Consider the following 26,480-nt stretch of genomic DNA (forward strand, 5'->3'; position numbering starts at 1 on the left):
GGAGGATGGCAGTAATGCAACACTAAGGATGCAAACTGCCGTTAAACCCCAAAGAAGAAGACGAAGAAGAACGGCGTTGGAAGCCACTCAGCTGGCTGAATATCCAGTTGTTGCACCCGGAGTCATTCAAAGGACGGACATACGAACCGGAAGCAACGTCATGCTTTAGCTGAAACGCTAAATAATTGAATAGTTGGAGACCGCGTATCCACCATTTCTTCACAATGTCTGTTAAACTAAATGCCCTGAATAGTGATTCTCACATTGATATTAGTCAATACAGAGACCAACATTTTAAGGTAAGTCAGAAAAACACCTCTGGTGAACACATTACTGAATGTTTTAACGTCAACATAACGGTTTGTGTCGTTAGCTTACAGTTAGCCGCCGTTCACTAACAGCAGCGGGCAGCTCACTGCACGCTGCTACTGGATCTGTGTGTTTATTCCGTAGACTATATGGTTTATTCAGACTTTTAGAAACGTTTTCTTAAACTTCGTACAAAGGTGAGGCTAAAGCGATATTGCAGTTTAACGTAATTAGCTTAGGTTAGCTGTTACGTTACTTGAAATATCTTTTAAGCCAACTGTGGTGCTGAGTAATGATACTTAAATTACCGGTTTTTGCGACTGATTTGAAAGTAAAAGGTGTAACGTTAAATATCGTTATAACAACAATATAAAACTAGAGCTGCAACGATTAATCGGTTATTTGCCGACTATTGCATTACTCAATCTAAATAGATAAAAGATTAATCGTTTTGAGTAAAATTTTGAAAGAAAAAAGGTCCAAATTCTCTGTTCCAGCCTCTTAAATGTGAATATTTTCTGGTTCTTTCAGTCTTCTATGACAGTAAACTGAATATCTTTGGAGTTTTGGACAAAACTGACGGATCCCCCTCAAATGTGCTTTTAACCTAAGTGATGGGGGCCAAAATCCTCAGTTTAAAAGTTTATCTGAAGCTTATATGAGGCTTGAGCAGTCTGAGTTAGTCGTATCAAGTGGATATCTGACACATTTACAGTCTTTTTAGCATCAAATTCCCTCTTTGGGTTTCCTCAGACAGTGTTTCCCTGTTGAGCTGCGGTGGAAGTATAGCAACAAAAAGAGGGACTTTAGCACTAAAAAGACTGTAATGTTGAAAGATATCTACTTGATTTGACTCATTTGGACAGCTGAGGGTACATATTAGCTTCAGATAAACTTTTAAATACTTTTTTGCACAGAAGGAGAGCTGTGGATTTTGTCCCCCATCACTTACATTGTAAGTGCATTATGAAGGGGTCTTTTAATGGTCAGTAAAAACAGGAGAAATGATTATGGCAAGAAAAACCTATTTCAATGTTCATTTGGGCTCTTGACTGTTGTTTTAAGACAGACCTGGAAACTTGACTCTGTCCTTTTAATGGTACAGAACACAAAACATGATTATATAAGTCAACAGTTTGTAACAGACTCTTCCTGTGTCAACATGACAATGAACCTGTGCTCAAAGCCAGGTCCATAAAGAATGTTTTTCCCAGTTTAGTGTGGAAGTATTTGACTTGTCGGCTCAGACCTCAACCTCGTCTGACCTCATTAATGGCCTTGTTGCAAGATGGGAGCAAATGCTGGCAGCCAGGTTTCAAAATCTTGTTGAAGCTGTTTATAGAGGAGTGAAGGCTGTTTCAGCAGCCGATTAATGCCCAGATGGTTTTAGAATGACATGTACAGCTTTCACATACAAATGAAATGTTATGTCTGCTTACTTTTAGTCGGCTTTCTATCTACTTCCTTTTAGACAAAACTTGGTCTTTGTTTCCCAACTCTGTCACTAGTTGTTGTAGCAGCTGCAGAGATAAGCTGCCCACCACTATAAACTGAAGCTCTGGCTCGTGTCCTTACTGAGTGAAGAACATACTGGTATTTACGATGATGTTTGTGTTTCCAGGGTAACCGCTATGAACAGGAGAAGCTGCTAAAGGGTAGCCACACTCTGTATGTGGGAAACCTCTCCTTCTACACCACTGAGGAGCAGGTAGGATACATCGCTGTTCTTTTCTGACCACACCATTAGTTAATGCACCAACTTCTTTGGAAATCGATTTCATACCATTCATGTTCTTTTTATAAGATTTCAAGAAAGTATCTGGTTCTTGGACACTAAAAGATTTGTTGCTTCTTTAGTCTTTCACCCTTTTTGGCCTACGGCTGCTGCCTGAAAGTTGCTGAGTCGATGCATCTGTCATTAAACCCCTGAGTCGACTTGCATTTCTTCGGTCGAACTGCTGCCTTTTTTTAGCCATGTCATTATGCACAGAGTAATGCAGCGTGACAGCATGACAGTCTGTAAACATTTACAGATTCTTGTCTCTAAACGACCTAAATAGCCGACATGACTGTGATGGAAACGGAGAAGGATGGACAGCCCACCACAGAGCGACCGTTTCCTGCTCAGTAAACAGACGCACACCAGCGTCTCTACCGTCTCCCCTCCTGTCCAGTGTGATCCAGTCTTCAGCTGACAGCGCTGTCAGCAGCTGGCAGGAGAGACGCTCCATGGTGCGCTTAGATTTTATAACTGAACTAATACCAGCACGCACACTCTTTATTTCTCTGACTGTGTGGAAGTGTGACGTTTTCACATCACAGATGATGAACAACAATGTAAATAAACACAAGTCTTACAGGTAAACTGAGACTACGTAGGCTGTTATATCAGGGGGCGCTTGATTGTACTGTTACTGCGGCAACTGGGCGGAGACATGAACAATAATTCTCATAGGAGGCTGTATTGAAGAAACAAACAGAAAGTAATAATGTAAAGTGTCGACAGTGAAAATCGTGAGTTGGGGACAGCCCTATTCTGGCTTTTTACTTTTTCAGTCCTCTTTTAAAAGCTTCAGATACATTGAAATGATGATATTTTTCAAATCTATTGTGTCAAAAACATATCCAGAATATTCTATTCTATAATACTCATATATTTCGTACAAGCTCTTACACAATTCTCACTTGTGTGTGTTGGTTTTCTTTTTGTTTGTTTGTTTCTGATGAGCAGGTACATGAGTTGTTTTCCAAAAGCGGAGACGTCAAGCGCATCATCATCGGCCTGGATAAAGTGAAGAAGACGGCTTGTGGATTCTGCTTCGTAGAGTATCCTTTTAAAAATGAAAAAACTCTTTGTTTGCATTCATGTACAGCAAACACGCTTTGAAACTAAGTCAGCTGCCTGTCTGGTTACCGACACAGACGTCACAAGCTCATGTTATACCATCATAGCACTGAGTGTGCACGTGGTGTAAGTTTAAGAGTCTGCTGCAGACCTTAACCCCTTCCTGTTACAGATACTACACACGTGCGGACGCGGAACACGCCATGCGCTTCATTAACGGCACTCGGCTGGACGACCGGATCATCAGGACAGACTGGGACACCGGCTTCAAGGAGGGACGGCAGTTCGGTCGCGGCAAGTCTGGAGGACAGGTAAGAAATCTCACAGTCATGTGTTGTGAATACTTGTGTGAATGTTTGTTTGTGTGGATGCTGGCAGGTTGTAAAAAAATCACACGTAAGGGTCAGACTTGTTGACTTTTGTTGATAATTGGATCTCAGCTGGATGGACATGATGCAGTTTGCTGGATCATTTATTTTAAGCTTGAACAGTTTAAAGGAACTATATTGATTGTCTACAAGAAGCTCCCCAACTTGAATTGATCTTAAGAAGTTTAATAAATGTCACAAATATATTGTTTTTTGCTGTTGTGCTTGGATTCAGTTTTGACGCTGAATGCTTATTGTGGCATAAATATCTGATTTCTTTTGAACAGATTGCACATCAGCAGCTTCAACCCCAAAAATGCGTGTGTGGACCTTTTTCAAAAAAAAAATCCATATCCTGTTAATCTCTAGTTTATATTAAAACCAACACAGACAAGTCGCACTGTGAAATATAGAATAAGATATACAAGGTGCAAGGTACAAGGTGGGTGATAAGTAACTAGTGATTTTAGTAGTTTAATAGTAGTAAACTTTATTTGACACCCAGCTGTTGCTGTGGTGTAGGATGAGGGTGTAGGATTGAGGGTATATACATCAAATACCTTCCCATGCGGTCGCGTCATTACACGGGGTTCGGGGGTCTACTCTCTACCAATTTTGTGTCTCCTTCATATTGAAAAAAGTTGGATTTTCTGCAGTACAGCATTTTGGAAAACAATAAAACTTAGAGCGCACTATGGCATTTGAAAAATGGCCTATACTGAAATGGCCTTCAAAAAATCAATACACTATATCATGACATTTTAAGTCAACCGTATGATATTTAGAAAGTGATATAACTTCCAAAATAAATTATGCATGATTAAGTGTGGCCTTTGAAGGGACAGTATTACTATAGTATGGCATTTGAAGAATGAAACCGTATGTTAACAAATACAAAATGCATAATCATGTCCAATTTTCTTGCAGCCGTTCACAGCGTGCTACGTGGAAATGTAAATAAGAGTCAAACATTGGACTCAACACTGGTTTATCGTGGGAAAATATTCTCACAAGTTTGCTTCCCTCTGTTATGTAACTTTTCTGATAAAACCTCTCCACCAGAATTACCCTGATAATGACACATTCTTAGCATCGATGTTTATACCTTATACCTTTAGGATGAATGTATGTCACAGAGTAATTAAAGCTCAAAGGACCACTTACCAGCTTTCAAAGCTTTCAACAACATTTAACACCTGAAGATGCTGAGATGTGGTGAAGTAACTCATCTGAGATTATTTTGTTACATAAGTAATATTCAGTGTACTTGTACAATAAATTTATTCTGAAAATACATATGTACAGTTAGTATTTGATTTGATTATATGGATGCGATTTATAATAATAAATAAAATAGTAAAAATACAAGTTAATTTATACAGCATACAAAAAGATATAAATTGTGAAACAGTAAAAGTTAAAAGACAGTTGCAATAAATGAGAGCTATTAATAGAACTTAATTTTTTTAAACTGCAAAAAAATTAAAAAAAAAACTTAGGTGAAGTTTCTTGGCAAAAGATTTTGCAACTGAAGCCATTTCCATTACTTGAATGGTTTAAAAATGTGTAATTAATGGATTAGTTCTCTTTTTTTCCTCTATGTTTGAGTATAATCTTTCCTGTGTTTGTTCTTTTGCCCTCTGGTCGTGTTTCTGTCTCCATGAAGGTGAGAGACGAGTACAGGCAGGACTACGACCCAGCCAGAGGCGGCTACGGTAAACTGGCTCAGCAGCATCGAACCACAGAGGGGCGCAACAGCTTCTAGACCGAACGCCACCGCAGCAGTCTGTCTGGACTACACAGAGCTCGAGCCTCACCTCCCCTCCCCTCCCCCCCGGATCAGATTAATGCTCCAACAGTGCCACAACATACAACCACAGATTGTCACCATTAAACAATCTACAGCTGGTCTGCATGGACCACTGGACCCGCTGCGTATTAGCAGCTATTATTTATTTCCTTTGGGGGGCTTGTTTTTTTTTCTGACTACCTCTGTGACTTCCAGACTTACTATCACAGGCTAAACCACAAAGTTACTGTGATATTTAGTGATGGTTTCATCATCCTGTATATAGAAACATCAAAAATTTCCCTACAGGCTAAAAAAGTCTCTGATCGCGTGTAGTGTTTGATGATATATTGTACAAAGACGACACACAGTCTCGTCAAAATGATCTCGGTGAGTTTCTGTGTGTCAGGTTCCAATAATAGTCTGCTGGAGTAACAGAAAGGAAGCATGATGTGATCTTCCCCATTTCCATGAATGAAACTTTGTGTCCTGAATTGTGTTTACTTTTTTAAATAAAGCCGTTTTTTTGACAAGTGTTTATTTTCTCTTAATGATGATGTTTGGTTATCCAAAGGTCTTTACTTTCTTTTGTGGATATAATTTGAGTCTTTGCTACAGTTTTCTTTATTATGAATGTAGCAAAATTAGTTATTTTACTCTTATGTTTTGTTTCTGTGCATATAGCAAATGAAACAAAAACTTAACACTGACACATCATCTTTTTAAGTTATTAAAACAGGGTTGAAGGGAGAAGCGAGAATGAATCAAAACGGTAAAGTCATGCAGGCTATAAAATAAAAACGAGCTGAGATTAACTTTATGACAGTTGACAGTTTGTCATTCTGAGCGACTTCTTTCACATTTAATCCATTGCTAATATAAAGATATTGATTACAGCAGCTTTAATGATAAAGTTGGACACTAAATCAGTTGAAATCTCTTTAATAGATTTGTATCCTGACATCCAGGTCTTTCCTGGCTTCATGCAGACAGCTTAATACTCTGAGGCTGCAACAGTCTTCTCTTCCCAAAGGATCATTTTGTCTGCAGAAAAATCTCCTTTCACTGATCAATCAAACACATCATGTCTATCCTAATCTAAGCAAGTGCTGAGGCCACAGTTTATCTGCTTATTCTAGAAGACTAATGATTAAATGAGCTAGAGGTTATTTCCAGGTTTAGTAGTAAACTGTGGTCTACAGATGCAAGTAGACACATTTCATTTACTACCAGCACTATTAACATGCTAATAGTCGCATCTTTGACTCATAGTGAGCATTCCTTTAAAAGTCCTGCAGTTTTACACACATGCTATCAAAGATCTTTAATGTAAGGGCTTGTCCGGGATTTGAACCCGGGACCTCTCGCACCCAAAGCGAGAATCATACCCCTAGACCAACAAGCCCTTGTTTATAATTGCTCTCTGTAATGGAGAACGAATTTTCAGGCTTGCATAACAGTTTTGCAATGGATTAAAATAGGACCTGTTTACCTTCTAAAGCCTGTACCTACCTCACGCCATGAAGGTTTTACTGGTGTTAAACACATTTAAACTATGCAAGGCTTGCTGTGTGCAGGTTCACACTCAATCAGCTACTATGAAGTCTGCTGTGTTTTATTTATGCACCAAAGCTTTTTATGCACCAAAGCCCAATTATCTGCAAATGATTTATTATCTGCAGGCAACTCATAGCACTGGTGAGTCTGATCAGGTGAGGAAAAAACAGTTCAGTCTGCTGCTGTGGAGTTAAGTCAGGCTGAAATCCTGCAGACTTTTGACATGTCTCTTAAAGGAATATTAGGAGGAAACAGCTAGCCGTGTCGCTGTGTAAAGTAAAAGAAAAATCTAAAACTCACTCATCAATATGTTTCTTATTTGTTTATTCAGACAAACACAATGATGTAAAAACAATCATTTGTGGTTTTATAAGGAGTTCTGAGCTGGAACAGTAACAGTAACTCCCTCAAAAAACTCAAATTTTACATTTCTGTTTGTATACAACTTAAACAAATAAATACAACATGTAATTTAGTGAGCTTGAGAGATGCTGATAGGTGGAGTTTTGAACTTTGCAGAGAGCAAAGCTAGCTCTTCCTCCCTGTTTCCAGCATCTATGCTACGTTAAGCTGATCGCCTCTTAAATCCAGCCATGAGGGTGGTATTGATGACAGTATTTTCCAAAATGTTGATCTCTCCTTTAAAGGACTAGTTCTCTATCCTGGGTAATACACTTTCTTTCTGAGAGTTAGATACCAAGATGGATGTCACTCTCACTCTCTCTGCCACATTTGTGTGGTAAATTAAAGGGGAAACAGAAAACTCTGTCCAAAGGTAACAAACCATCACCTCTGAAACTCACTAATTAACAGATTAAACAAACAACAAATAATATGTTAATTAGGGTTCTGGGTGTGTGCCTGCCCTCTAAATGTAGCTTTGTTATCTGCCAGACTTATCATGTCTATAGCCAAGTAGTTTCCCTGTTCTTCATAAAGCATTATAGCTACACTGGTGATCATCCTGCTGAGCAGTTGGTCAGTACTCAGCTGCTAAACAATCCCCATTCTGCCTGTAATAAAGAACATGGTATCATGGCTGTCAGCTGGTCTCTTATCTCAAAGTGAGCTGTTATAATGAAGCAGTTGATTTTTTATTTTTTTTGCATTATATCCACACCACTAATTATTGCCATCAGCTACACTTTATTCTTAATCGCATCCTCTTAAGCAGGTTTTGAAAATGAACACAAGATGGCAGAAGAGGAAGTGGAGTTCCTTATTTGGGAGAGAGATAGATGTTATAGTGGAGCAGCACTCACACACTTTTAATGTATATAAGAGAAGAGCCACTATTTCCATTTGACACATGTTGGGACCTTTATTAGCAGCGTAAGAATAAACACAAAAATAAGACATGACAGATATTTCAGAATGTATTAAATTCAATGCAAAGACATTGAATGTGTTTTAAACAGGATGTTATTTAACATTATATAAAAGTGTGTATTGTTACAATGATGTTTTCATACCACTGAATTGTCAATGTTTAGGTCAGTTTGGTCAAATTTGCATTTGTCCTATCAATAGACTAACAGAGTAGCATGACTTACTACTGTTTTACTTTTAGTTACCATTTATGCATTGCTTTTATTTCAACTGTTTACCCATACATTTAGCTATCTTTTTCAATAATTTAGCTATTTCAACTTATCCATTACTTTAGCCATCTTATAATTATCCAGTAAGATACTTTTAGCATCTTTTTCAATCATTTATCTTCTTTTAACATTACTTTTACCAAACTTTAACCCGTTTTATGACCACATTTAACCCATGTATTCATTGTTTTTAGCTTTAGCGTTACACCTTCAATCCATTACTTTTAGCTGACTATTTAGCTTGCTTGCTAACTAGTTTTCATGCACTCAGTTGCAACACATACTGTTCAAGTGTTACAGCTGACTCAAAATGTGGATATATTTTTTCAATCAAATCGCATTTTTTTCAACTGAGCTACTCCACAATCTTTCCACACACATCCTGGCAACTACAGCGAAGTACCATTGTTTGGAAATCACTGCTCAGTCAATGAGTGTTGCACAGACTGAGGTAGACACCACCACCTTTTTATTACACAGGTGGATCTTCTAACAGAAGGAGCATGTGGCCTCATTGGCTCGAAGGATAGTAAAAGGATTTCATTCTGTCCTCAATACCATAAAGCACCTGGTAATGACCCATAAGAGATATGAATCCAAATGATGTGTATTTGCCATTTATGTGCGAGCTGAGGAATTAATCTGTTTCTGTACTTCTGGAGTGAAAGAGTTGAAGATCACTAAGGCCCCAAATACGCCCCACACGATACGATTCTCGCAGCTTTTAAACATTAGCTGTTATTATAGTCAAGCTCAAAAAGTCAAGTTCAAATGGGGTCAAGTGAGAATTAGACAATGCCAAGGCCAGAGTCAGAATTAATGAGGCGTTATGCTGATGAGAAGGCTGTTTGGAAAAAGAGAAAGAAATATCTTGAAATCCCCCCACTTTGTCTCACAGAGAAACTCATTATAAAGGCAGCCTGTCATTGGCTGGTTACAGATAATGCCGTTAGATAATGATCCACCGTTTCAATGAAGAACAACAGCTCTTAACACCAGCCTTCAGCACAAGAATATCTTCAATTTGGTCATTAATTCATGATAAAAGGGGGTATGGATAAGCAAACACACTAGCATGAACTCACTCATTCAACTTTAAAGATACCCCTGATGATTTTCTATATTTTTCTTATTGTCATCAAATCGCACGTGCAGATCCAAACCAACAATGAACTGATCTATTTACAAGTATGGTGTGTATATAAAGCCTGATCTCATTCCTTTGTGCCATAGACCTCCATTGTTGTCCCAAAACTATTAAAAACACATCAGTGAGCCACACTGATGCACATGTTCCCTCACCATGAAGGGTTTGGGGACGTTCGTTTGTTTATAATCGGCTTCAAAGACTAATAACAGCGATCATGTTTTCAGTCTCTGAAGAGTAGTTCTGTGTAAGGCAAAAAACCACTGAGCATGTCTGTTTACAGTGCTCAGCTAGCTTGTTGTGCTACATATCACAACATCTCAACTTTGTACTACATTGTAAATTTCTTAAAAAACTTAAGTACACAGTCAAGAGGTTGTAAGTAGGAACAATTAATTGTTGGTTTGGCTCTGACAATAAGAAAATAACAAAATAATGAAAAAAATACAGAAAATCACCAGCTTTATCCTTGCTGGTCAAACAGATCATGAATGACAATCAGTAAAATACAGTTGTAATAATATAAAATATGTCTTCAAAGAAGAATTTATGACAAATAAAATATGGCAAATACTGTACATTAATAAAAACTTACAAATGTCCTCAAATCAGCTTAAGATTATATTATAATGTGTTGTAAGACATTTTTAAAAATGTTTCTATAAAGCTTAGAAATGCTAAGTAGTGACTTAAAGTTACAGATAGTTAGACAACAGCGTTATTGCAACTTTATGGCAACAGTTTCAGCTTCAACATGACAATGTCCCTATGCACAAAGAAATGGTTTCCCCAGTTTGGATGTGGAAGAACTTGACTGAGCAGTGGCCTCAACACCATTCAACACATTTAAGGATGCCAACTGTGAGCCAGACGTTATTGGCCAACATCTGTGTCCGACTTCGCTATCACTCTTGTGGCTGAATGTGACCGAAACTTGTTGAAAACCTGTTGCTGTTGATGCATCATGAGATCTTTAAGAACTGTTTACGATTTGATATCAGATATTGTGTAAGTTTTGTCCACAACTTTAGTCACAATCTAAACGACATCAATGCTCTTGTGATTGTGCAGGATAATAGTGAGTGGATAAAATAGACAACATTGGAGAGGATGTTATGGTTTTGATTTTTTTTTTAAATACTGTTTTTACTGGTGTGTGCAGTATGCATTTAATCATCATTCACATTATGAAATGTCACCAGCTTTCATTTAAAATTTATTACAAAAGCATTTCCCCCCCCAGAGAGGAGACAATGAGATGATTGTCTGAGATGCTTTCTGACCAAATCATAAATTAATTCCACAATCAGGAAAAAAATATTGAATGCAAAATTAGTCTTTGGGGAAATATAAATTAGCATGAAAGAACGAGCTACTGAAAGCTAGAGAGAAGATGCACAGCGGAGAGAAGATGTTACATTATCGCTCGATCTGAAACTGTAGAAGCTCATTTCAATCACAAATGGAAAAAAAAAATAGATGAAAGTTTAGCAAACATAAATATTCATGGTAAATTTAATTTGTGACATATTATGACAAGATGATGAGTTTATGATGATTTACCATCTCATAATTTAGATTTATATTTTGGCATTTTTAATATTTTATCTTATTTTTCTGGAAGAAATGGGCTTCCATATGGAATAAATGAATCTGGTGGGAGACAGAAACATATTAGAGGAGAAAGACATGTTCAGTGTAATTAAAGCAATAGAGTAAGACATACTCATGCATCTAAAACAACAGGAGGCCGTTATACATTTCAAACAAAGTCACTGATGTACAAATTCTTCTACCACCATTCAAGGAGAAACATTAACCTCCTCATTATTTTATTTACTCCAGGAGAATATCAGCAGGTGGCATTTCAAATAGTCCAGTGACTAAACATGCAGATTTCCTGTTACTGAGGGGAATCTAATTACAGCCAAGTAATTCACTCACTCTAATTTGGAAACAGAGTGACGCTGAAGAGCTGCAGTGAGCCCATAAAGACGCTAAATTAGCAAATGGTTGCTTGACATTTTGTGGCCATAGGGGAAGTATTTGTGAGAAATGAGGTGCTTTATTTATCCGGTGGCGTGCTTTACGCTCAGACTTAATGTGAGCATTAGTGTTGGACTGAGCGGTGTTGTGTGGTAAGGCTGAAGAGGAGTCACCAAAAAGGATTTGACAGGTGTTCAGTGTCAGGGCTTAAAAAGCCTGTCCATGGCAGATGCTGTTGTACAGTGTTTCATCATCTGCCGTTTCATTAAATCTGTTTCATCTGTCATCTGATACACCATGAAGAGGTGATGCAGGGAACATAAAAATTTCATGTCAGTGAAAATAATGGAGGGACACTATAAAAATCAACGTAAGGGAACTATCTTCCACGCTTTTATTTGGTTCTCAAGGAAATTTGAAACAGGTGGCCTTTGAATGGACAAATGTCCTATTTCATTATTTCCACTAGCTATGTTTATTCTCCGTCTGTCTCTCGGTAGGTTACTGCGGCAGTCTGCACAGATCATTCTCCCATCCATCAGCAGGTGACTGACTAAGATGAAAAAGGTATCCGCTGTAACAGACAGGTGATGTTTGGATAAAAAAGCACAGATGGGAGCGTGAGTAAGAGAGGAGACGGGGCAGGGAAGGAACAGAAACAACATTTCTGAGGAAAAAAAACCTCATTTGACTAGGTTAATGTAGCCTGAGGCAGTTTGAAATGCCTGTAGAGCAACCGAACAGCAAGAAGTTATGTTATTACTGAGATTTGCAGGGAAATTACATTATTAGAAATGACTAATTATCAAAAATGCACAGAATTAATTTCCTCACAATTCCCTTACCATTAATTATTAAACACGAGTTGATTAGACTTAAAAAGTCCCTCTGCTCCCTTAAAATTGTGAGTTGACTGAGCTAAACTTGAATAATTTGTTCATACCCTGCTCATGAGATTTGTTTTTAATCATAGCTTAGCTAAACATGTATTAAACGACACAGAGCAACTTTCCATCATGTATGTTTTCTTCAATCTACAAGGCAGAAAGAGTTTTAACCTCAAACCATGCATGCTGGGAGGTCTGCTAATGCGCTCATTGTGTTTCTTTAAAACTTAATTTGATTAGTTGAGTGAACGTTCTACAGTTTTCATTCAAATGATCATTTCAAGACAGAAGAACTGAGTCTGAGAATAAAAACTAGAAATTTTAAACCTGCAATGGCTGATTATTTGGGCAACTTGTCAACTAAATGACATATCATCAGCTTTCAAGTTGATATGTTGAACTTTTTAGCAAACAGTTGCTCATTTCCACATCCAGCAGACAACCAAACAATGACTGAAACTCACTATAAAGCTCTGTAAAGCCTGCAGAGTCACTGATCACTATGAGCCATGCCCGACATATTACACATTGTCATTTCATGCATTGTTATAATAAAAATAGAATTTATAGCCACTTAAAGTTGAATTACATTGAAGTTAATGAAAATGATTTATTTACATTGATTAGTTAAAGATTGATTTTTGTCTGATGATGTCATGTTTAATGGTGCATCAGTTTGGAACGATCCTCTTTCAGTCTGTCTCTATGAATTTTGGGCAGCTGATAACCTCATCAGCGTTATGGTTTATTAGTGTCATCATGAAAACAAACAAGGATTCTGCACACTGCTAAATATCCAGAAAAAGCTCCCTCTGTTGCTCTGCTCACCACAGTGTGAGAAGAGCAACAACCACAAAGTCCTTAATTGAAACCAACACGCCCAGCGATAAAGAGAGGCTAAGAGCTCCCCTTGCCACCATGGTCAGGTAGATTGATGTTGATACTTTTCCTTCATCGACACTGAAGGTATGCCAGTGAGTGTAAATCAGAATAATGCAGAATTGTTTAATATGAGCATAATTCATAATAAAGGCTGTCTGTTTGGACAGCAGCTCTATCACTCCACTTACTTTCTATGTTTTGCTCTGGCTGAAAGACCCTGTCCGTCATCGCTCCCGGACTGGTGACGGTCGCAGGTCGTTACAGCTCGGAGGCCTCTTGGAGGGAAAGCGTGGCCCTAATATCACGCTCCACAACACTCTCAACACCACACAGCTTTCTGAAGAGCTTCACCTCATCCTCGCTGCTCAAACAGCAGCGCAGTACATGTGTTCCTCTTGCTCACTCACTAAAGATCAGTGTCAACCGAGTGAAACACTTACTGGAGTGAAATTTGAACAGTCTTATACATTTGAAGCCTGTGCTTTCAATAGCTACAAGTCCAGGTTTGCTAGAGACAGACTCGCTGTTCAGCTTCGAGCTCCAGTGTTTTTCCTCTGATACCTTGGTGTCGTTAAACACGCTTCTTTAAGTGAAATCTATGTGCTGAAACAACTGTCACGCTTGAGCTGCTCTTACTTGAACCACATAGCACCTGGTCCCTTCAGCAATCATGTTAAGGCTAATTGAACACAGTTATAATTATAGGAGAATTTTTCAGTCTGTTTCAATTTAACACAGTCCATTTCCTGCCTCTGATCAATCCGCATTCTTCGTCCCGGCGGTGCCGACAACCGTCTCTGAAAACCAAAAGCATACAGTAGCTCGCAGACTCAAAAAAGGAGGCAAACGCTGCTTCATGACCCCTCTAGCTCTCTCTCCCTTGCCTGAGTAAACACCAACAAACCATCCATCACCTTAAAAATAGAGAGATCACTGGAATATAGAAATCTTTTCTCTCGGCAGAAATGGGACTTTATAGTAAATCTCAATTGGGATCCTTTGGAGGGCAGGGGGATGGTGCAGTATGTCAAGGTAGATTCAATTTCAGTTACACTCCTTTCTCCTTATAACTGAGGAAAACATTTAACGCTCCAACATTCACTGTTCTTTATGATTAAAGGGCCAGTTCAACCAAATTACATTTTTATTCACACAATTCAAGTGGTAAATATATGGATACTGTACTTCATCTGCTGGTTTTGAAATGTACATTTTTGAGAATGTGGCCCCAAGCCTAAAACAATGGAGTGTTTTTGGATTTATAGTGGAAACGTCTAAGACCATGTCCACACTAAGCCTTCCGTCTAGACTAAAATGGCATTTTTCTCCCTTGAAAAATGAGCTTCTCCAAAACGGCCTCAAGAGTGTGTAAATCTGAAAACACCAGCTTGGTGGAGCTTTGTAGAAATGCTGACTTGGTGGAGACAGAGCAGATGGTAGGGAGGCATTTCATTGGAAGAGGAAGAAGAAGAAACACAACGGCGGATGGCCGCATGCAAGTGTTGTTTTCTTTATTGTCTACTTTGGTAGCTTGTTCAGAGTTAAACATAGCTATCTACCACCTTTCTCTCACTGAAATTGTTGTAATCTGCTTGCAATAAACAAAATGCCAGCAAACGAAAATAGTATATTGTTTCTTCTTTGCTGGTTTTTGTGGCTGACATGCTCATCTGTCCTCCACACATGCCCAGTAGGAGGAGAATTACCCGTTTTGGCGTTTTAATGTGGACAGAGCATATTATATAGAAGAAGACCTGGATACATGCCACCGCTCAGCCTTGCTGCCAAATTTGCCCAGTGGTCACTCGTGGTATTGCAGCAAAAAAATCCCCTGTGGCTCAAAAAGCATTTTCCCCATAAACCACCATTATAAAAGAGACGCCTGTAAAAGTGTTGACAGGACACCTTCAACTGCAAATAGGATCAATTATTACTCTTCGTATTATGAGTTTTTGATCCATGAAGGTTTTATATTTGCAAAACTTTCATCAAGCCTAGAAAAGCGAAGTCTGTGACGTCATCCCAATGTAAAGTCTATGGACCGAGCTGGAGAAACACTACTGTGCATATTCAGTGGACGGCACTCTGGGAAGTAAAACCTGGAAACTAAAACTTTTTTGGCTCATACATCAAGTGAATTTTAGAATTTAGCTAGTTTAATGTAGACATAGTCTTAGCTGCGGGCCTCTGAGTGAGCGTTAACTGATATCAAAAAGCCGGCGCTGCTAGGAGATGTCAACTTTCTTGGTATGCTGACCAGAGCATGTAGCCCTGTATAGCCAAATACAAGATGTTTTTCCCCCTTTTTTCAAAAAGCCCACATAGCATTAGTTATGTACTGTTAGGCTGTTTGTGCCTTTACAACATTCAACTTTTGGAGGACGCATTGTGTGGTTGAGTTCATATTCCGCTTGGAAAGTGGTGAAGGCATTGGAGCACTGGACATCTGATAAAACACTAAAAATAACCTATGCTTAAGGTTTTGTGAAAAGCAAACTCTTATGGTTTGTTCATTTTAAAGTTGCAGTTCTCATTACTTTTGGAGCACCGAAAAATCATTTGTAACAGCAACAGAAAACCTTGCTGCTTCTCTTTTGGTTTATTTCTTTTAACATTATTTGACTCAAGGTAATTAAAACACATACCCCGGACATATCCCTCATTCTTTAATATCAGCTGTAGTCTCATTGAGACAACAAGCACCTCAACTAGTCAAATTTGTTTTATACAAACCTTGAACCAACTTAAACTCAAGAAAAGAGATAAATATAAAAAATGTCGTCATCTACATGTGGTTACAGAAGTGTCATCCAACCCTTAACCCTGACCCTGACAAGTGAGATTCATTACTTATATTTAAAAATACACTTTTGTCACCCTAAATCACAAAGTGGGTCTGAGTTAACACCAGAACCTCTTCATCATCTTCACCCTGACTTTTTATCTATTTGCTCCCCAAACTTCTGCTCAACAGCGGGAAAGATTAGATGAGACTGGAGCTGTTGGTGGGATGCTGACCAGCAGAAGCAGCCTCTCTGTGGTCGTGGGACCTCCTTATCGTCCCCTCAGGTTTGCCAGTGATGTTCAGCCCAGGCTGCGGCTGACAAATGAGCAGAGTCCTGCAGCGCCAATGTCATGTGGGTTCATGTCAAACCCTGTCAGCCTCCATCTGCTCGGGATGCGAGACCTATATTTATCCTCCCTTGACATGTCTGTCTGGGCATCTGTCTTTCTGTCAGCTTGTGTGGGTGTGTTTGTGTATCCACCTGAATTTCTGACTATCTTCATGCATCTTGCTGAGAATATACTGTACCACCTTACATAACACTCTTGCTCTGAGGGGTGAGAGCCAGCTTCATATTGCAAATTAAACTTAAATAAATATACTAGTAACAGTTTACATATTGGTTTGCTGCAAGTAGATACAAATCCAGCAAACTGGATTATATATAGCAAGTTGGGTAGACAGACTTTAGGTAGATAGAATTGTAAAAATGCATATTATTTGAGGTTTTATTTAAAAGTGGTGCCCATAATCTGTGTGTATATAGCTTCTGATTTACTAAAGGCGTTTTCAAACCTGTCTTGTTTAGTCCAAGTGAATCGAACTGTGGTTTGTTTTCCTCCTTGATCTGAAAACAGCAATCATACTCAGGTGTGGACCAAAACAACCGCACCGAGACCCTTTGAGGAAGTGGTCTCTGTCCAGTCCCAAACCAACTCTGGAGCGGTTTGTTTGCTGTGGGAATGGGATTCGACCTCAGTCCAACCCAACCAGTTGGCGTACTCTGCATGTTTTAGCTAAACGGCTCCTGTGTGCTTGGCATACTGGGATGCGGATGAGTGAAATCAACTGACTGGCTGCGAGTGTGATTGTGTGATTGTGTGTGGTTCCAGGTAGCTGATTGGTTCCAGCCTGAAAACTAGAGGTTTTTAAAGGCCTCTGGATCTGTGGGGCTTGGTAGCAATTTTGTTTAATCACTGTTCTTCTTTTTTTCTAAGCTAGGAGTTTTAGGTAAGAGATGTGTTGGGGTTTTTTTTACTTTTGTTTTGAGTAAGTTCTTCTAGGTTGATTAATTTAGTTCCATTTGTCTGTTGTTTTGTCCTTAAACAACTGTGTGAAATAAACAAAATTGCTGTAATTCTCGTTACTGGTGGGTTCTTGGGAGCTGGGAAGAAGGGAGTCTCATTTTTACATTTCCCCAGGGTTTCCCTTAGGCCAGGTTGTAACATGAATTGCATGCTTACATTTGCTAATTAACACTAAACAGAAAGTGCAGCTGAGGCTGGAAATGTCATTAGTTTGCAGGTATTTGGTCACGAACCAAAGAACCGGATAAATTTAAATTTTAACCTGATGATGACTCTAGATGGAAGGTCAAGGGATCACCAAAGTTAATACAATTCATCCAGAGGGGGACATGAATATCTGTACCAAGAGATTAGTGCTGTCAAAATTAACACCCTCAAAATATTTAATGCATTAAAAATAATTAATGCAATTAACACATTATTGTCTTCCAGAGACTGTAGAGGGCTCAGTTTTAGAGCTAGAGTGAGATACTGGTACTATATAAAACTAGACAACTTAATGCATCCATTGGTACCAAATATGTCATGGTAGCTCGTCGGTAAGGGGGCTTCATAATGCTCCAAACTTAGGCTACATTTTGGCAAGGGAAAAGGGCTCCCTTTGAACTCTCTCTCTCTCTGTCTTCCATGTGTGAATTACAAGCTTTCCTTGTACTTTTTTCATATTTGCATGGACTATTGTAGACCTTTGTTGAAATTAAACTGGCACACATGGGACACATTTATTGTTGCTAATTATCATTTATATTTCTAAGCTGATATCTTAATTTGTTGGCCTTGATGGTTTTAAAATTCAATTGGCACTTTAAAGGCATGGGTTTTGTTAATATTTCTGACAGTGCATATAAGAAATATGCCTTTCAAGCTGACAGTCAATGGCCTTGATGGTTTTATTAGAAATCTGTTGTTAACAGAGAATCTCAGTTCAAAGTTAAAAAGACACTATTCAACAATAATATTTGAATTCACTCCTTTGGTGTTGATTCTACATTAATTCAGTTTACATTTTAATGTCCATCATTACAAGCTTAAGAAGAAAGTAAGCAATTAATCACAGCAAATTGTGCGATTAATTAGTTCATTTTTTAAAAATTGATTGACAGTTATTTCGGTGAGGACCGACATTGCCATCCCTCGAGCCACACTGGTAGCATGACTACAAAAATTCATTACTTAAACTAACAAACTTAGACAAATAAAGGCAGGTAATTTGTCTATTTAACAAATCTCTGATTGGAAACACCATGATGCCAACAGTTAATTACTGATGATTTGTGAGACATACAATTGTTCTTCTGTCCCTTTAACGATCAGTGTAACTCAAGCAGAGCTGCTGCTTTCCAGCCACACGGAGGATAGATGCTGATGAATTTCCTTTAAACAATCCTTTAATGAAGTAGGTGAAATGAATAAAAAAGACAGTGTGAAAGCCAGGAATGTGACAGTTACTGTGAGGATATTATCTTACTGTGGTTAAATGGATGTTATGCCTCTCTGATTGCATAGAAACAGCCTGCATACAGTTATTACAGTAGTATAACACAGGTACTTAAATATGGAATTAATACCAGCTTAACAGAAAGAAAACTGGTGTTTGTAGTAATCCTTGAAAGGGCTTAAAGTCATATCAGCGCCATTAACCGTCTCTGGAGGGGGAGAGTGAAACATTCAGATTCAGGAGGGTAATTGAAGAGCTGCTTATTATCGCTGGGATTTTTGCACAAACAGCTGTTTTGTGTGTGTGTGTGTGTGTGTGTGTGTGTGTGTGTGTGTGTGTGTGTGTGTGTGTGGGGTTATCAGACGATGAGTGTTTGTAATGATATTAACAGAGATGATGATCTCACGCATGCAGAGTCGTGCTGTCAGGTCGTGAATCAACCCAACAATGTTTCTGTCTGTCAGCCACAGGAGGCTTATGGCCTCATCCAAAATAATGAGTTTTACTTTAAAATGATTCATTATAGTAGATAATAATACGATAATGATGATAATAATAATAGATAAGCCAATAATGAATGAAGCTGAGGAGAAGATCAGGAGAAGCCCTGGAAGATGAACAAATAGGATTAAGAGAGGTGTTGTTTGTAAACCTGTAATATTAGACACATGAGCCAGAGGAAACATGAATACTGATATCACTTTTATAGACCGTTGTTTTCTGTTTTCGTGTCTGACCTTGCTTTATAAATCCAGTCTCATAAGTAACAGCTTGAGGCTGTGTTTGTTTTCATTACAAGGGTGACTGGGCAGAGACGTGAAGCAGCTCTCCGCCTGCTGACTAAACCTTCACAGCCGTTCTGGCCAAAATGTTATACAATTTCCCAGAAGCTTACACCTGGATTACTGGACATCAATAAAATAATGATAATAAATAATAACTGACTGCCCATAGGTGTGCATGTATATCTCCTCCTTCCACCGAGTGCATGCTGGGATAGGCCTCCAACTCCATGTGACCCTGGACAAGAGTAAGTAGTTTTGGAAAATGGATGAATAATACAACTAAGGCATGTTGAAGTTCTTCCAAGAGCTTGCAGCAATTGAGACACTGAATATTTTTTTTCCAGCCAAATGGCCTGCCAAAATCCCAGAGAATCCAGCAGCAGATGCTATGTATCGAAAGTTAGAGGAAGAGTGCATTGATCACTTTGCTGGCTCCGTTTGGTTTACGAAATAAATAGAAGCACACAGAAAAAAAAAAACGAGGCTCAGGAGAGAGACTCAGGAGCAGCTGCAAAGCCAAATGATTGATTTCATTTAGCAGCAAATTAAACCATCATATCAGGAATAGTGGCTGGATAGGTACACACTGAAATCTCAAATTATTCCCATCAGCTGACACTGCCAGTTGATTTGCTGTAGTAGAATGTGAGCAAACTGGAAAAAATTGACAAATGTTGATTAGAAGATGTTATCTTCACTTTAAGATAATTTTATTTGTACGAGGAAGCTTCACCTTTACCTTTTCAGCCCGAGTTACATACAATTACACCTGGGAGCAGTCCAGCGCAACCACACGCTCTCACTATTTGCCCCTGAGCAAGTCCAATTATGATGATAGGCACGGTCACCATTATAAGCTGATATGAAATTTCATCATCTCATATCAGCTGAACCCGACCATAAAAGACACCGGGGTGAAATAACCTCCATTTTCTATCAATATTCAGACAGTGAATCAACTGACACGTAACTGCTGAAAATTCCTGAGTTAAATGTGCTGTGTTCAAATGTTCAGCCATGAATATTACATTCTCGCTAACTCCATATCAAATATGTTCCGAAATTCAGAGTGAAAAACGAAATGTAAATGAGCCCGCTAAAACTATACGCTCTCAAACTAGAGATAAGAGACATAATTGAAATTGATGCAAACTGTATGCTTCAGCAAAAATTCCTTGTCTCTCCAGATTTTTAAACCCAAACCTGCATGAATGTGTCATCCCCCCCCCCCACCCGCCTGAAACCACCAACCCCACCCATCTTTTCCTCTTTCATAACACTCATGATGAACAGCAGGGTGACATGTACTCCATTAAAAAGTTACCTCTTGTTGCCTGATTCACAAAAAAGAGCATCTTTCTACTCTTCTCCTCTATTGAAGGGATGTTATCAGGCGAGGCCCAGTGGGGGAGCTGACATCACTGGACTGGACGCACTGGTCTGAAATCTAGTGGTAACTTTGACTGGATTAATGTTAGAGAGCAGCGTATTGTGCTGTTGAAGGAATCCTGTGTGTGTTTGTGTGTGCACATCTCTCAGTGTGTATGTGTGTGTGTGTGTGTGTGTGATTGCACAGGGGAGTTTAAATGTGTGTGCATGCATCTGTTTACATATTAATGTCCAAAAAAAGATTTCAATATCAAAGTGAAGCGGATGTCTGGATAAATGAGGCAATTATTTTCACAGACTGCCGAGGCTCATTTGCACAATATGCTAACTAGAGCTAACGGCAGGTAAGACAGGAATGGATTCTAACAGTCGATCCTTATTCCTGCTGCTGACATCGATTTGGAGACAAAGACCGTATTCAAACTATATTGAGAAATCAAAGAAATTAAGTGCACTAAATTTGGAAAAAACATCTTTCAAGAGCACTTAAAATTAAAGCTGCACTATTCAGAATTTTTTTTATCAAATTCCCACAGCTCTAAGAAGTGTCTTTCAGCTCACTGTTTTGGTTTTAATGCCTGTAACTTTACTGTTTTGGTTCACTCTCACTGCTCTCATCAGTTTAGTTTTCTGGACGTAGGCAGCTGCTATCGGCAAAGAAGCTTTAGTAGTGCACTACCTGCCCCACACCAAACAGCAGACAGACAAAATTAGTGAACATAGCGGAGTATTTAGCAGCTAAAGAGCCAGATATTTCCCCCAGGAGTTAGTCGAGAACAAAATGGAGCTCCAAAGAGGGTGAATATTGGATTTACATCTGTCAGGTGGCTCCTAGTGAATGCTAATGTTGCTCCATATCTGCTAGATGTGGAAATAGGCAACTGTTTTCTAACACGTTCACCACAAATATTTTATAAGGTGACAATAGGGTAGTGTTTTGTTTCAGTCAGAGACACACATGTCAAGGAATGACCATTTATAACAAATGGTTAAACTTTTAGATTTGGTGGAAAGAAAGTACTGCTGTTTGAAGGAGCTAACGTGAACTTTAAATCTTAGTTAAAATCTTAGTTAAAATATGAAATACCACATCAGGAGGAGGTGACGGTGGTGGAGCTTTAAGTTATGACCCTCACCTTCAACTTCTTTCAAAACACTCTCCCTTTACGATTCTCTCTTTTCTTTCACTTTTTTACTTTATTTTCATCGTTCTTGTGTTTTATGATTTTTATAGTTTTTATTTGCTTTTTATTGTTTGCATCCCTGTAAAGCACTTTGTTACTTTGTGACAAGTGTGCTATGCAAATAAAGTTTTATTTATTTATTTATTGTTATGAAGATCTGAATAAAGCTTCTTGAATCTTTGTCAGTTCCAGGACTGCTGCTCTGTTGCCTACCTGACCTCTGACCTCTGACCTCTGTGCAGAAACAGGAAGAGTTTCAGTAACGTGAGTCAAGAAATCACCAACAACTTGATCCAGCCTCCTTCATTAAATGAGATAAACATTTCCACACATTAAATGGGAAACAGAACGTCTCCTTGTTAAACACAGGAATCCATTAAACACTCAACAACTATTGCAAGAGAAATATGTCTTTTTACATTCAGCTGTATCATGATATTACCTCTCTGCCGTCTTGTATTTTTCACTGGGACTTATTACCACACCAGGAAGCCTTCACTTCTTTGCCTTTTTTTTATTGAGGTTTGACTCTCTCCCTCCAGAGCAGCTCTGCCTCTGAGAACGTTAGCATGACTAAAACTCCAATCTGCAGAACAAAAACCCGTACAAATGTGTTAATTCAGACGTGATCACAGATCTGATGTGAGCACCGGCACCACTTACTGTCTCTACACCTTCAGATCAAGCTGCAGCCTGCCTCCTCCTGTCACCAGGGCTAATCTCTGCACTCAGTTCGCCCAAAGGAGAGCGAACCAGCTGAGCTTATAGAGAGTGGACTGTTTTAAAATTGGTCAAACACTTTTCATCACAGAAATGCTGTTTTTTTTTTGCAAATGACTGACTTTCCTGTAACTGCACTGGTTTGTATTCCTTTCAACTATTTAAAAATCAGTTTCCTTTAACATTTTGAGTTTATTTCTTAATTAAAAGCTGCATTTGAAACAGGAGAAACAATAAGTATAACAGTAAGAAAAAAAAATGTTTGTATTCATAGTAGAGCGGGAGATATTTTCATGGTAACATTTAAAAGATGAGGGAACAAGTCAGCCGGCTGAGATGAGAAGAAGCAATTGCACAATGTGCGAGAAATTACTTTCCTCACACCTCCGCTGCAGAATGGTTTCACATTCTGTGCAATTGTAAGGCAATTTCAACAGATCTTTCAGATACGGCAACAAATAATCAAGAGGACAAATAGCATCAATCCAATTTTCAATTTCGCTTTTCACAGGAGGAGGAGGTTGATGAGGGCGACATTATGTTCCCCTCTATGACACAATGTCGTATTGAAGGAGAGTTTGTCTGCGTTTTCCGAGGTGTTTTCTCCGCCTCACAAGTGTTTTATAGGCAGAGGAAGAGCAAAGTCCTTGAGGGACCAACACTGGTAAGTGAAGACGGATAAAAACAGATCGAGACAGACAGGCGGAGAGAGATGAGGAGAGAGCATTAACGACTAATTAACCCCGAAGCCCTGTAAGATTTCCTCTGTCAATGTTTTATTTTTATTTATTGTATGTTTACACTCATCACAGACTGTTTATGATTCACGCTGCAACTACTTTTCCTTTTTTCATGAATTTTTTCAAATTTAAGTTATTGTGCAATTTCTTGGTCTTCCACAATAATCAAGCCTCCAAGGATGAGGATACGTCATCACGCGATGAAAATGTTTGATAGGAAGCTGAAAAGATCAAACCACTGCCATGTTCTCAAGAAGCTAAATGCTGATAATAAAAAAAGCAGTGTAGCAACAGCAGAAAGTCTTTCTTTCCTTGCTGCAGGGATGTAGAAGTGCACTTCAAGGTACATCCCGATATCACTGTTACGTGTGATTACAGGTGAAACAGACTTGACATTTTTAACCAGGGGCAGAGGGCAGTGAATAACTTCTTCTCTAGGTTTTGATCATATCATCTAATTTCTTAATATACTTGTGTCAACTTCTACCACCAGACTCATATGAGACTTGGGGATCAAAGGCCAGAACCTGCGACAGGCCTGGAGGCTGCTTCAGAGGCAGCAGGAAGGGGGAGTCGGGACACTTGCGAGGCCTTGAAATAACTTACCAACAGGTTAGGAAGACACAGTAGGGGTTGACTCTAGGACACCAGAATTTGCTATCGAATCCTCCAGAGATGTTGTGGGCTAATCAACAAAACGTCAAGGAAGGAGTGTGTCCACCTGAAAACTTTTTTTGTGTCATCCATCCACCACAATCCAGCCACAATGGATAATAAGATCTCATCCTGTGTTTATTGAACATGATCAGATCGATGCTGACATAATTCATTCCTGTCACCAGACAGAAAGATTTTGCAAAACCCTGAATTATATTCCCTGTAATCGATCTTCTCGTTTCATTATTGGCAAAAAAGTGAGTAATCGTACTTCCCAAATTTAATTTCCTTTTGTTGTTAAGGCGTGGAAAAGACTGTGTTAATGTTAAATAAACTCTGAGTTGTGTAAAGGTTAGGAAACATTTGTGGTTATGGTTGAAAAAAAGGAAGCTTTAACTGTTGGTTTGTGACAGGAAGTGAAAAGTATGAACATAATTCGCAGGGATACTGGTCAGACATAACCAGGCTCCTAAGGTGCTTAAATTGAAACTTCAGGTTTTCTGGCTCAGTGCCTTTTAAGGTGTCCTTTTGTAAAATCTCCTTTGGACAGACATCTTGCTCTATTTGGGGGATCGATATGTGGAACTCCTTAACCACAGGACTCTGAATGGACCATAAAACCTTTCACACAGGGATCACGCATGTTGTCAAGGATGATCAGGTGTCTTTCTTCAAGTTTTTATAGTATTTTTATAGATTTTTTCATTTTTGCTTCTTGTTGTTTTGTATGTTTCCTATTGAGGGTGTTTCTAGGTTAATAAGCTGCCATGTTTTATTACTTAGATTATTTAGAGCCTTATTTAGATGTTTTATGCAGGATTATTCATCTGTTTTTGCACTACTATTACCCTATTACAGAAAATAAACCCTTATCATACCATGGTATTGTTATTACCAAGATATTATAAGGTTATGTCATGGTATTAACCCTATATTCTGTTGTTCCAAAGAGATTACCCCCTTATCAGTTTGTTATTACTGAGTTGGAATAGAAAGTGTTACCAGTGTGGTGCTTGCTATGCGGCACTGGTGAACTCATGAACTCATCCCCTTAACAATGAACATTAAGGTGAAGAACTACTAATAAACTACTCTTGCAGTGCACCTAAGGAGTGAAATAAGAATTTCTGGAAGCCAATGAATTCAGTAGATATTTATCAGTTTTGTATTTTTGGAATATATCTACTGTGGTTGTGCACATCTTCCTCCTTTTCTGTTTTTAGACAGCAAATATTGCCTTTACATAGCCCACTGATTCCTTTATGTGCTGTCAGTTGGTGAGGCACTGAGAGGTAATAGTCGTAGTATATGTGTGTGTGTGTGTGTGTGTGTAAGACCCTGTCCCTCCTATACTGTATGTTGATATTACCTGCTGTCTCACATCGCAGTGCTTCTTCTCATCTATCACCTCTCTGCTGTCCCTCCTTTACTGCATATGAACACGTGCCGCCTCTCATTTCTGCTGCCAGTTATCATTCCTTACCGTGCATGCTTTGTTGAATATGATCATACAGCAGCTTCATCAGCGTTGGCAGTACACTGTATCAGTGGGGAAATGAAGCGGGTGGTGTGCGGCTCATTCTTGCTCAGCGCTGAAGTCTTGTTAGTGTTCATTTCAGGGGGTACAGTAGAGCAGGTACACGGAGCCATGCAGAGTGGATTTACGCCAAAATAAGCCTCTTTGCACCTGTAGGTTCATACATATGCAAATTATATGTAAATTTCTTTACTTTGCCCACATTATGCTATTTTATTTAGGTGAGCTGAGACTGCACTTATTTCACTATTGCTTCAAAACATGAACTCCCCCCTCCCTCATTACTTTAACACATACACCACTTCAAAGGTAGTGGTCATTCAGAGGAGCAACTATTACTGCTGTTAGTTGGGTCCTCTTGTGTTTAATACACAAAACCATATTGAGACACTCCTCACCAAAAAAACAACAGCATGACTCGATTGCTAAAAGTTTATATTAAAAAAGAAAAAAAAAAGCTTTTTCTACCACTTCTTTCCTGTAACCCATTATTAAACTGAACCTAACCTCAACCATAGAGGTGTCAGAAAACACTTAAATTAGTAATTTTGGCTTTAAGACACAGGC

The 26,480-nt window shown here is 38.8% G+C and overlaps 1 protein-coding gene and 1 non-coding gene across 2 annotated transcripts; one reads left to right on the top strand and one right to left on the bottom strand.

Moving 5' to 3' along the window:
* Window positions 1-120: 120 nt before the first annotated feature.
* On the top strand, window positions 121-5,844 carry ncbp2 (nuclear cap binding protein subunit 2). The gene is made up of 5 exons (XM_067596279.1): window positions 121-299; window positions 1,931-2,017; window positions 3,041-3,135; window positions 3,327-3,465; window positions 5,189-5,844. The coding sequence occupies exons 1-5, from the start codon at window positions 225-227 to the stop codon at window positions 5,285-5,287; spliced, it is 495 nt and encodes a 164-aa protein (XP_067452380.1). The 5' UTR covers window positions 121-224; the 3' UTR covers window positions 5,288-5,844.
* An 800-nt stretch (window positions 5,845-6,644) lies between these two features.
* trnap-ugg (transfer RNA proline (anticodon UGG)) lies at window positions 6,645-6,716 on the bottom strand. The gene has a single exon. It is a non-coding gene; the product is annotated as a tRNA-Pro (tRNA).
* Window positions 6,717-26,480: the final 19,764 nt, after the last annotated feature.

This window comes from Thunnus thynnus, chromosome 8 (genome assembly GCF_963924715.1).
Source record: "Thunnus thynnus chromosome 8, fThuThy2.1, whole genome shotgun sequence".
Lineage (NCBI taxonomy): Eukaryota > Metazoa > Chordata > Actinopteri > Scombriformes > Scombridae > Thunnus > Thunnus thynnus.

What these genes read in the sequence shown, in the direction of transcription:
- ncbp2 (XM_067596279.1), top strand. Translation starts at nt 225, where the DNA reads ATGTCTGTTAAACTAAATGCCCTGAATAGTGATTCTCACATTGATATT. An exon ending in ACAGAGACCAACATTTTAAG is followed by an intron (nt 300 to 1,930) that starts GTAAGTCAGAAA and finishes TTGTGTTTCCAG; the next exon opens with GGTAACCGCTATGAACAGGA. An exon ending in GCGGCAAGTCTGGAGGACAG is followed by an intron (nt 3,466 to 5,188) that starts GTAAGAAATCTC and finishes GTCTCCATGAAG; the next exon opens with GTGAGAGACGAGTACAGGCA.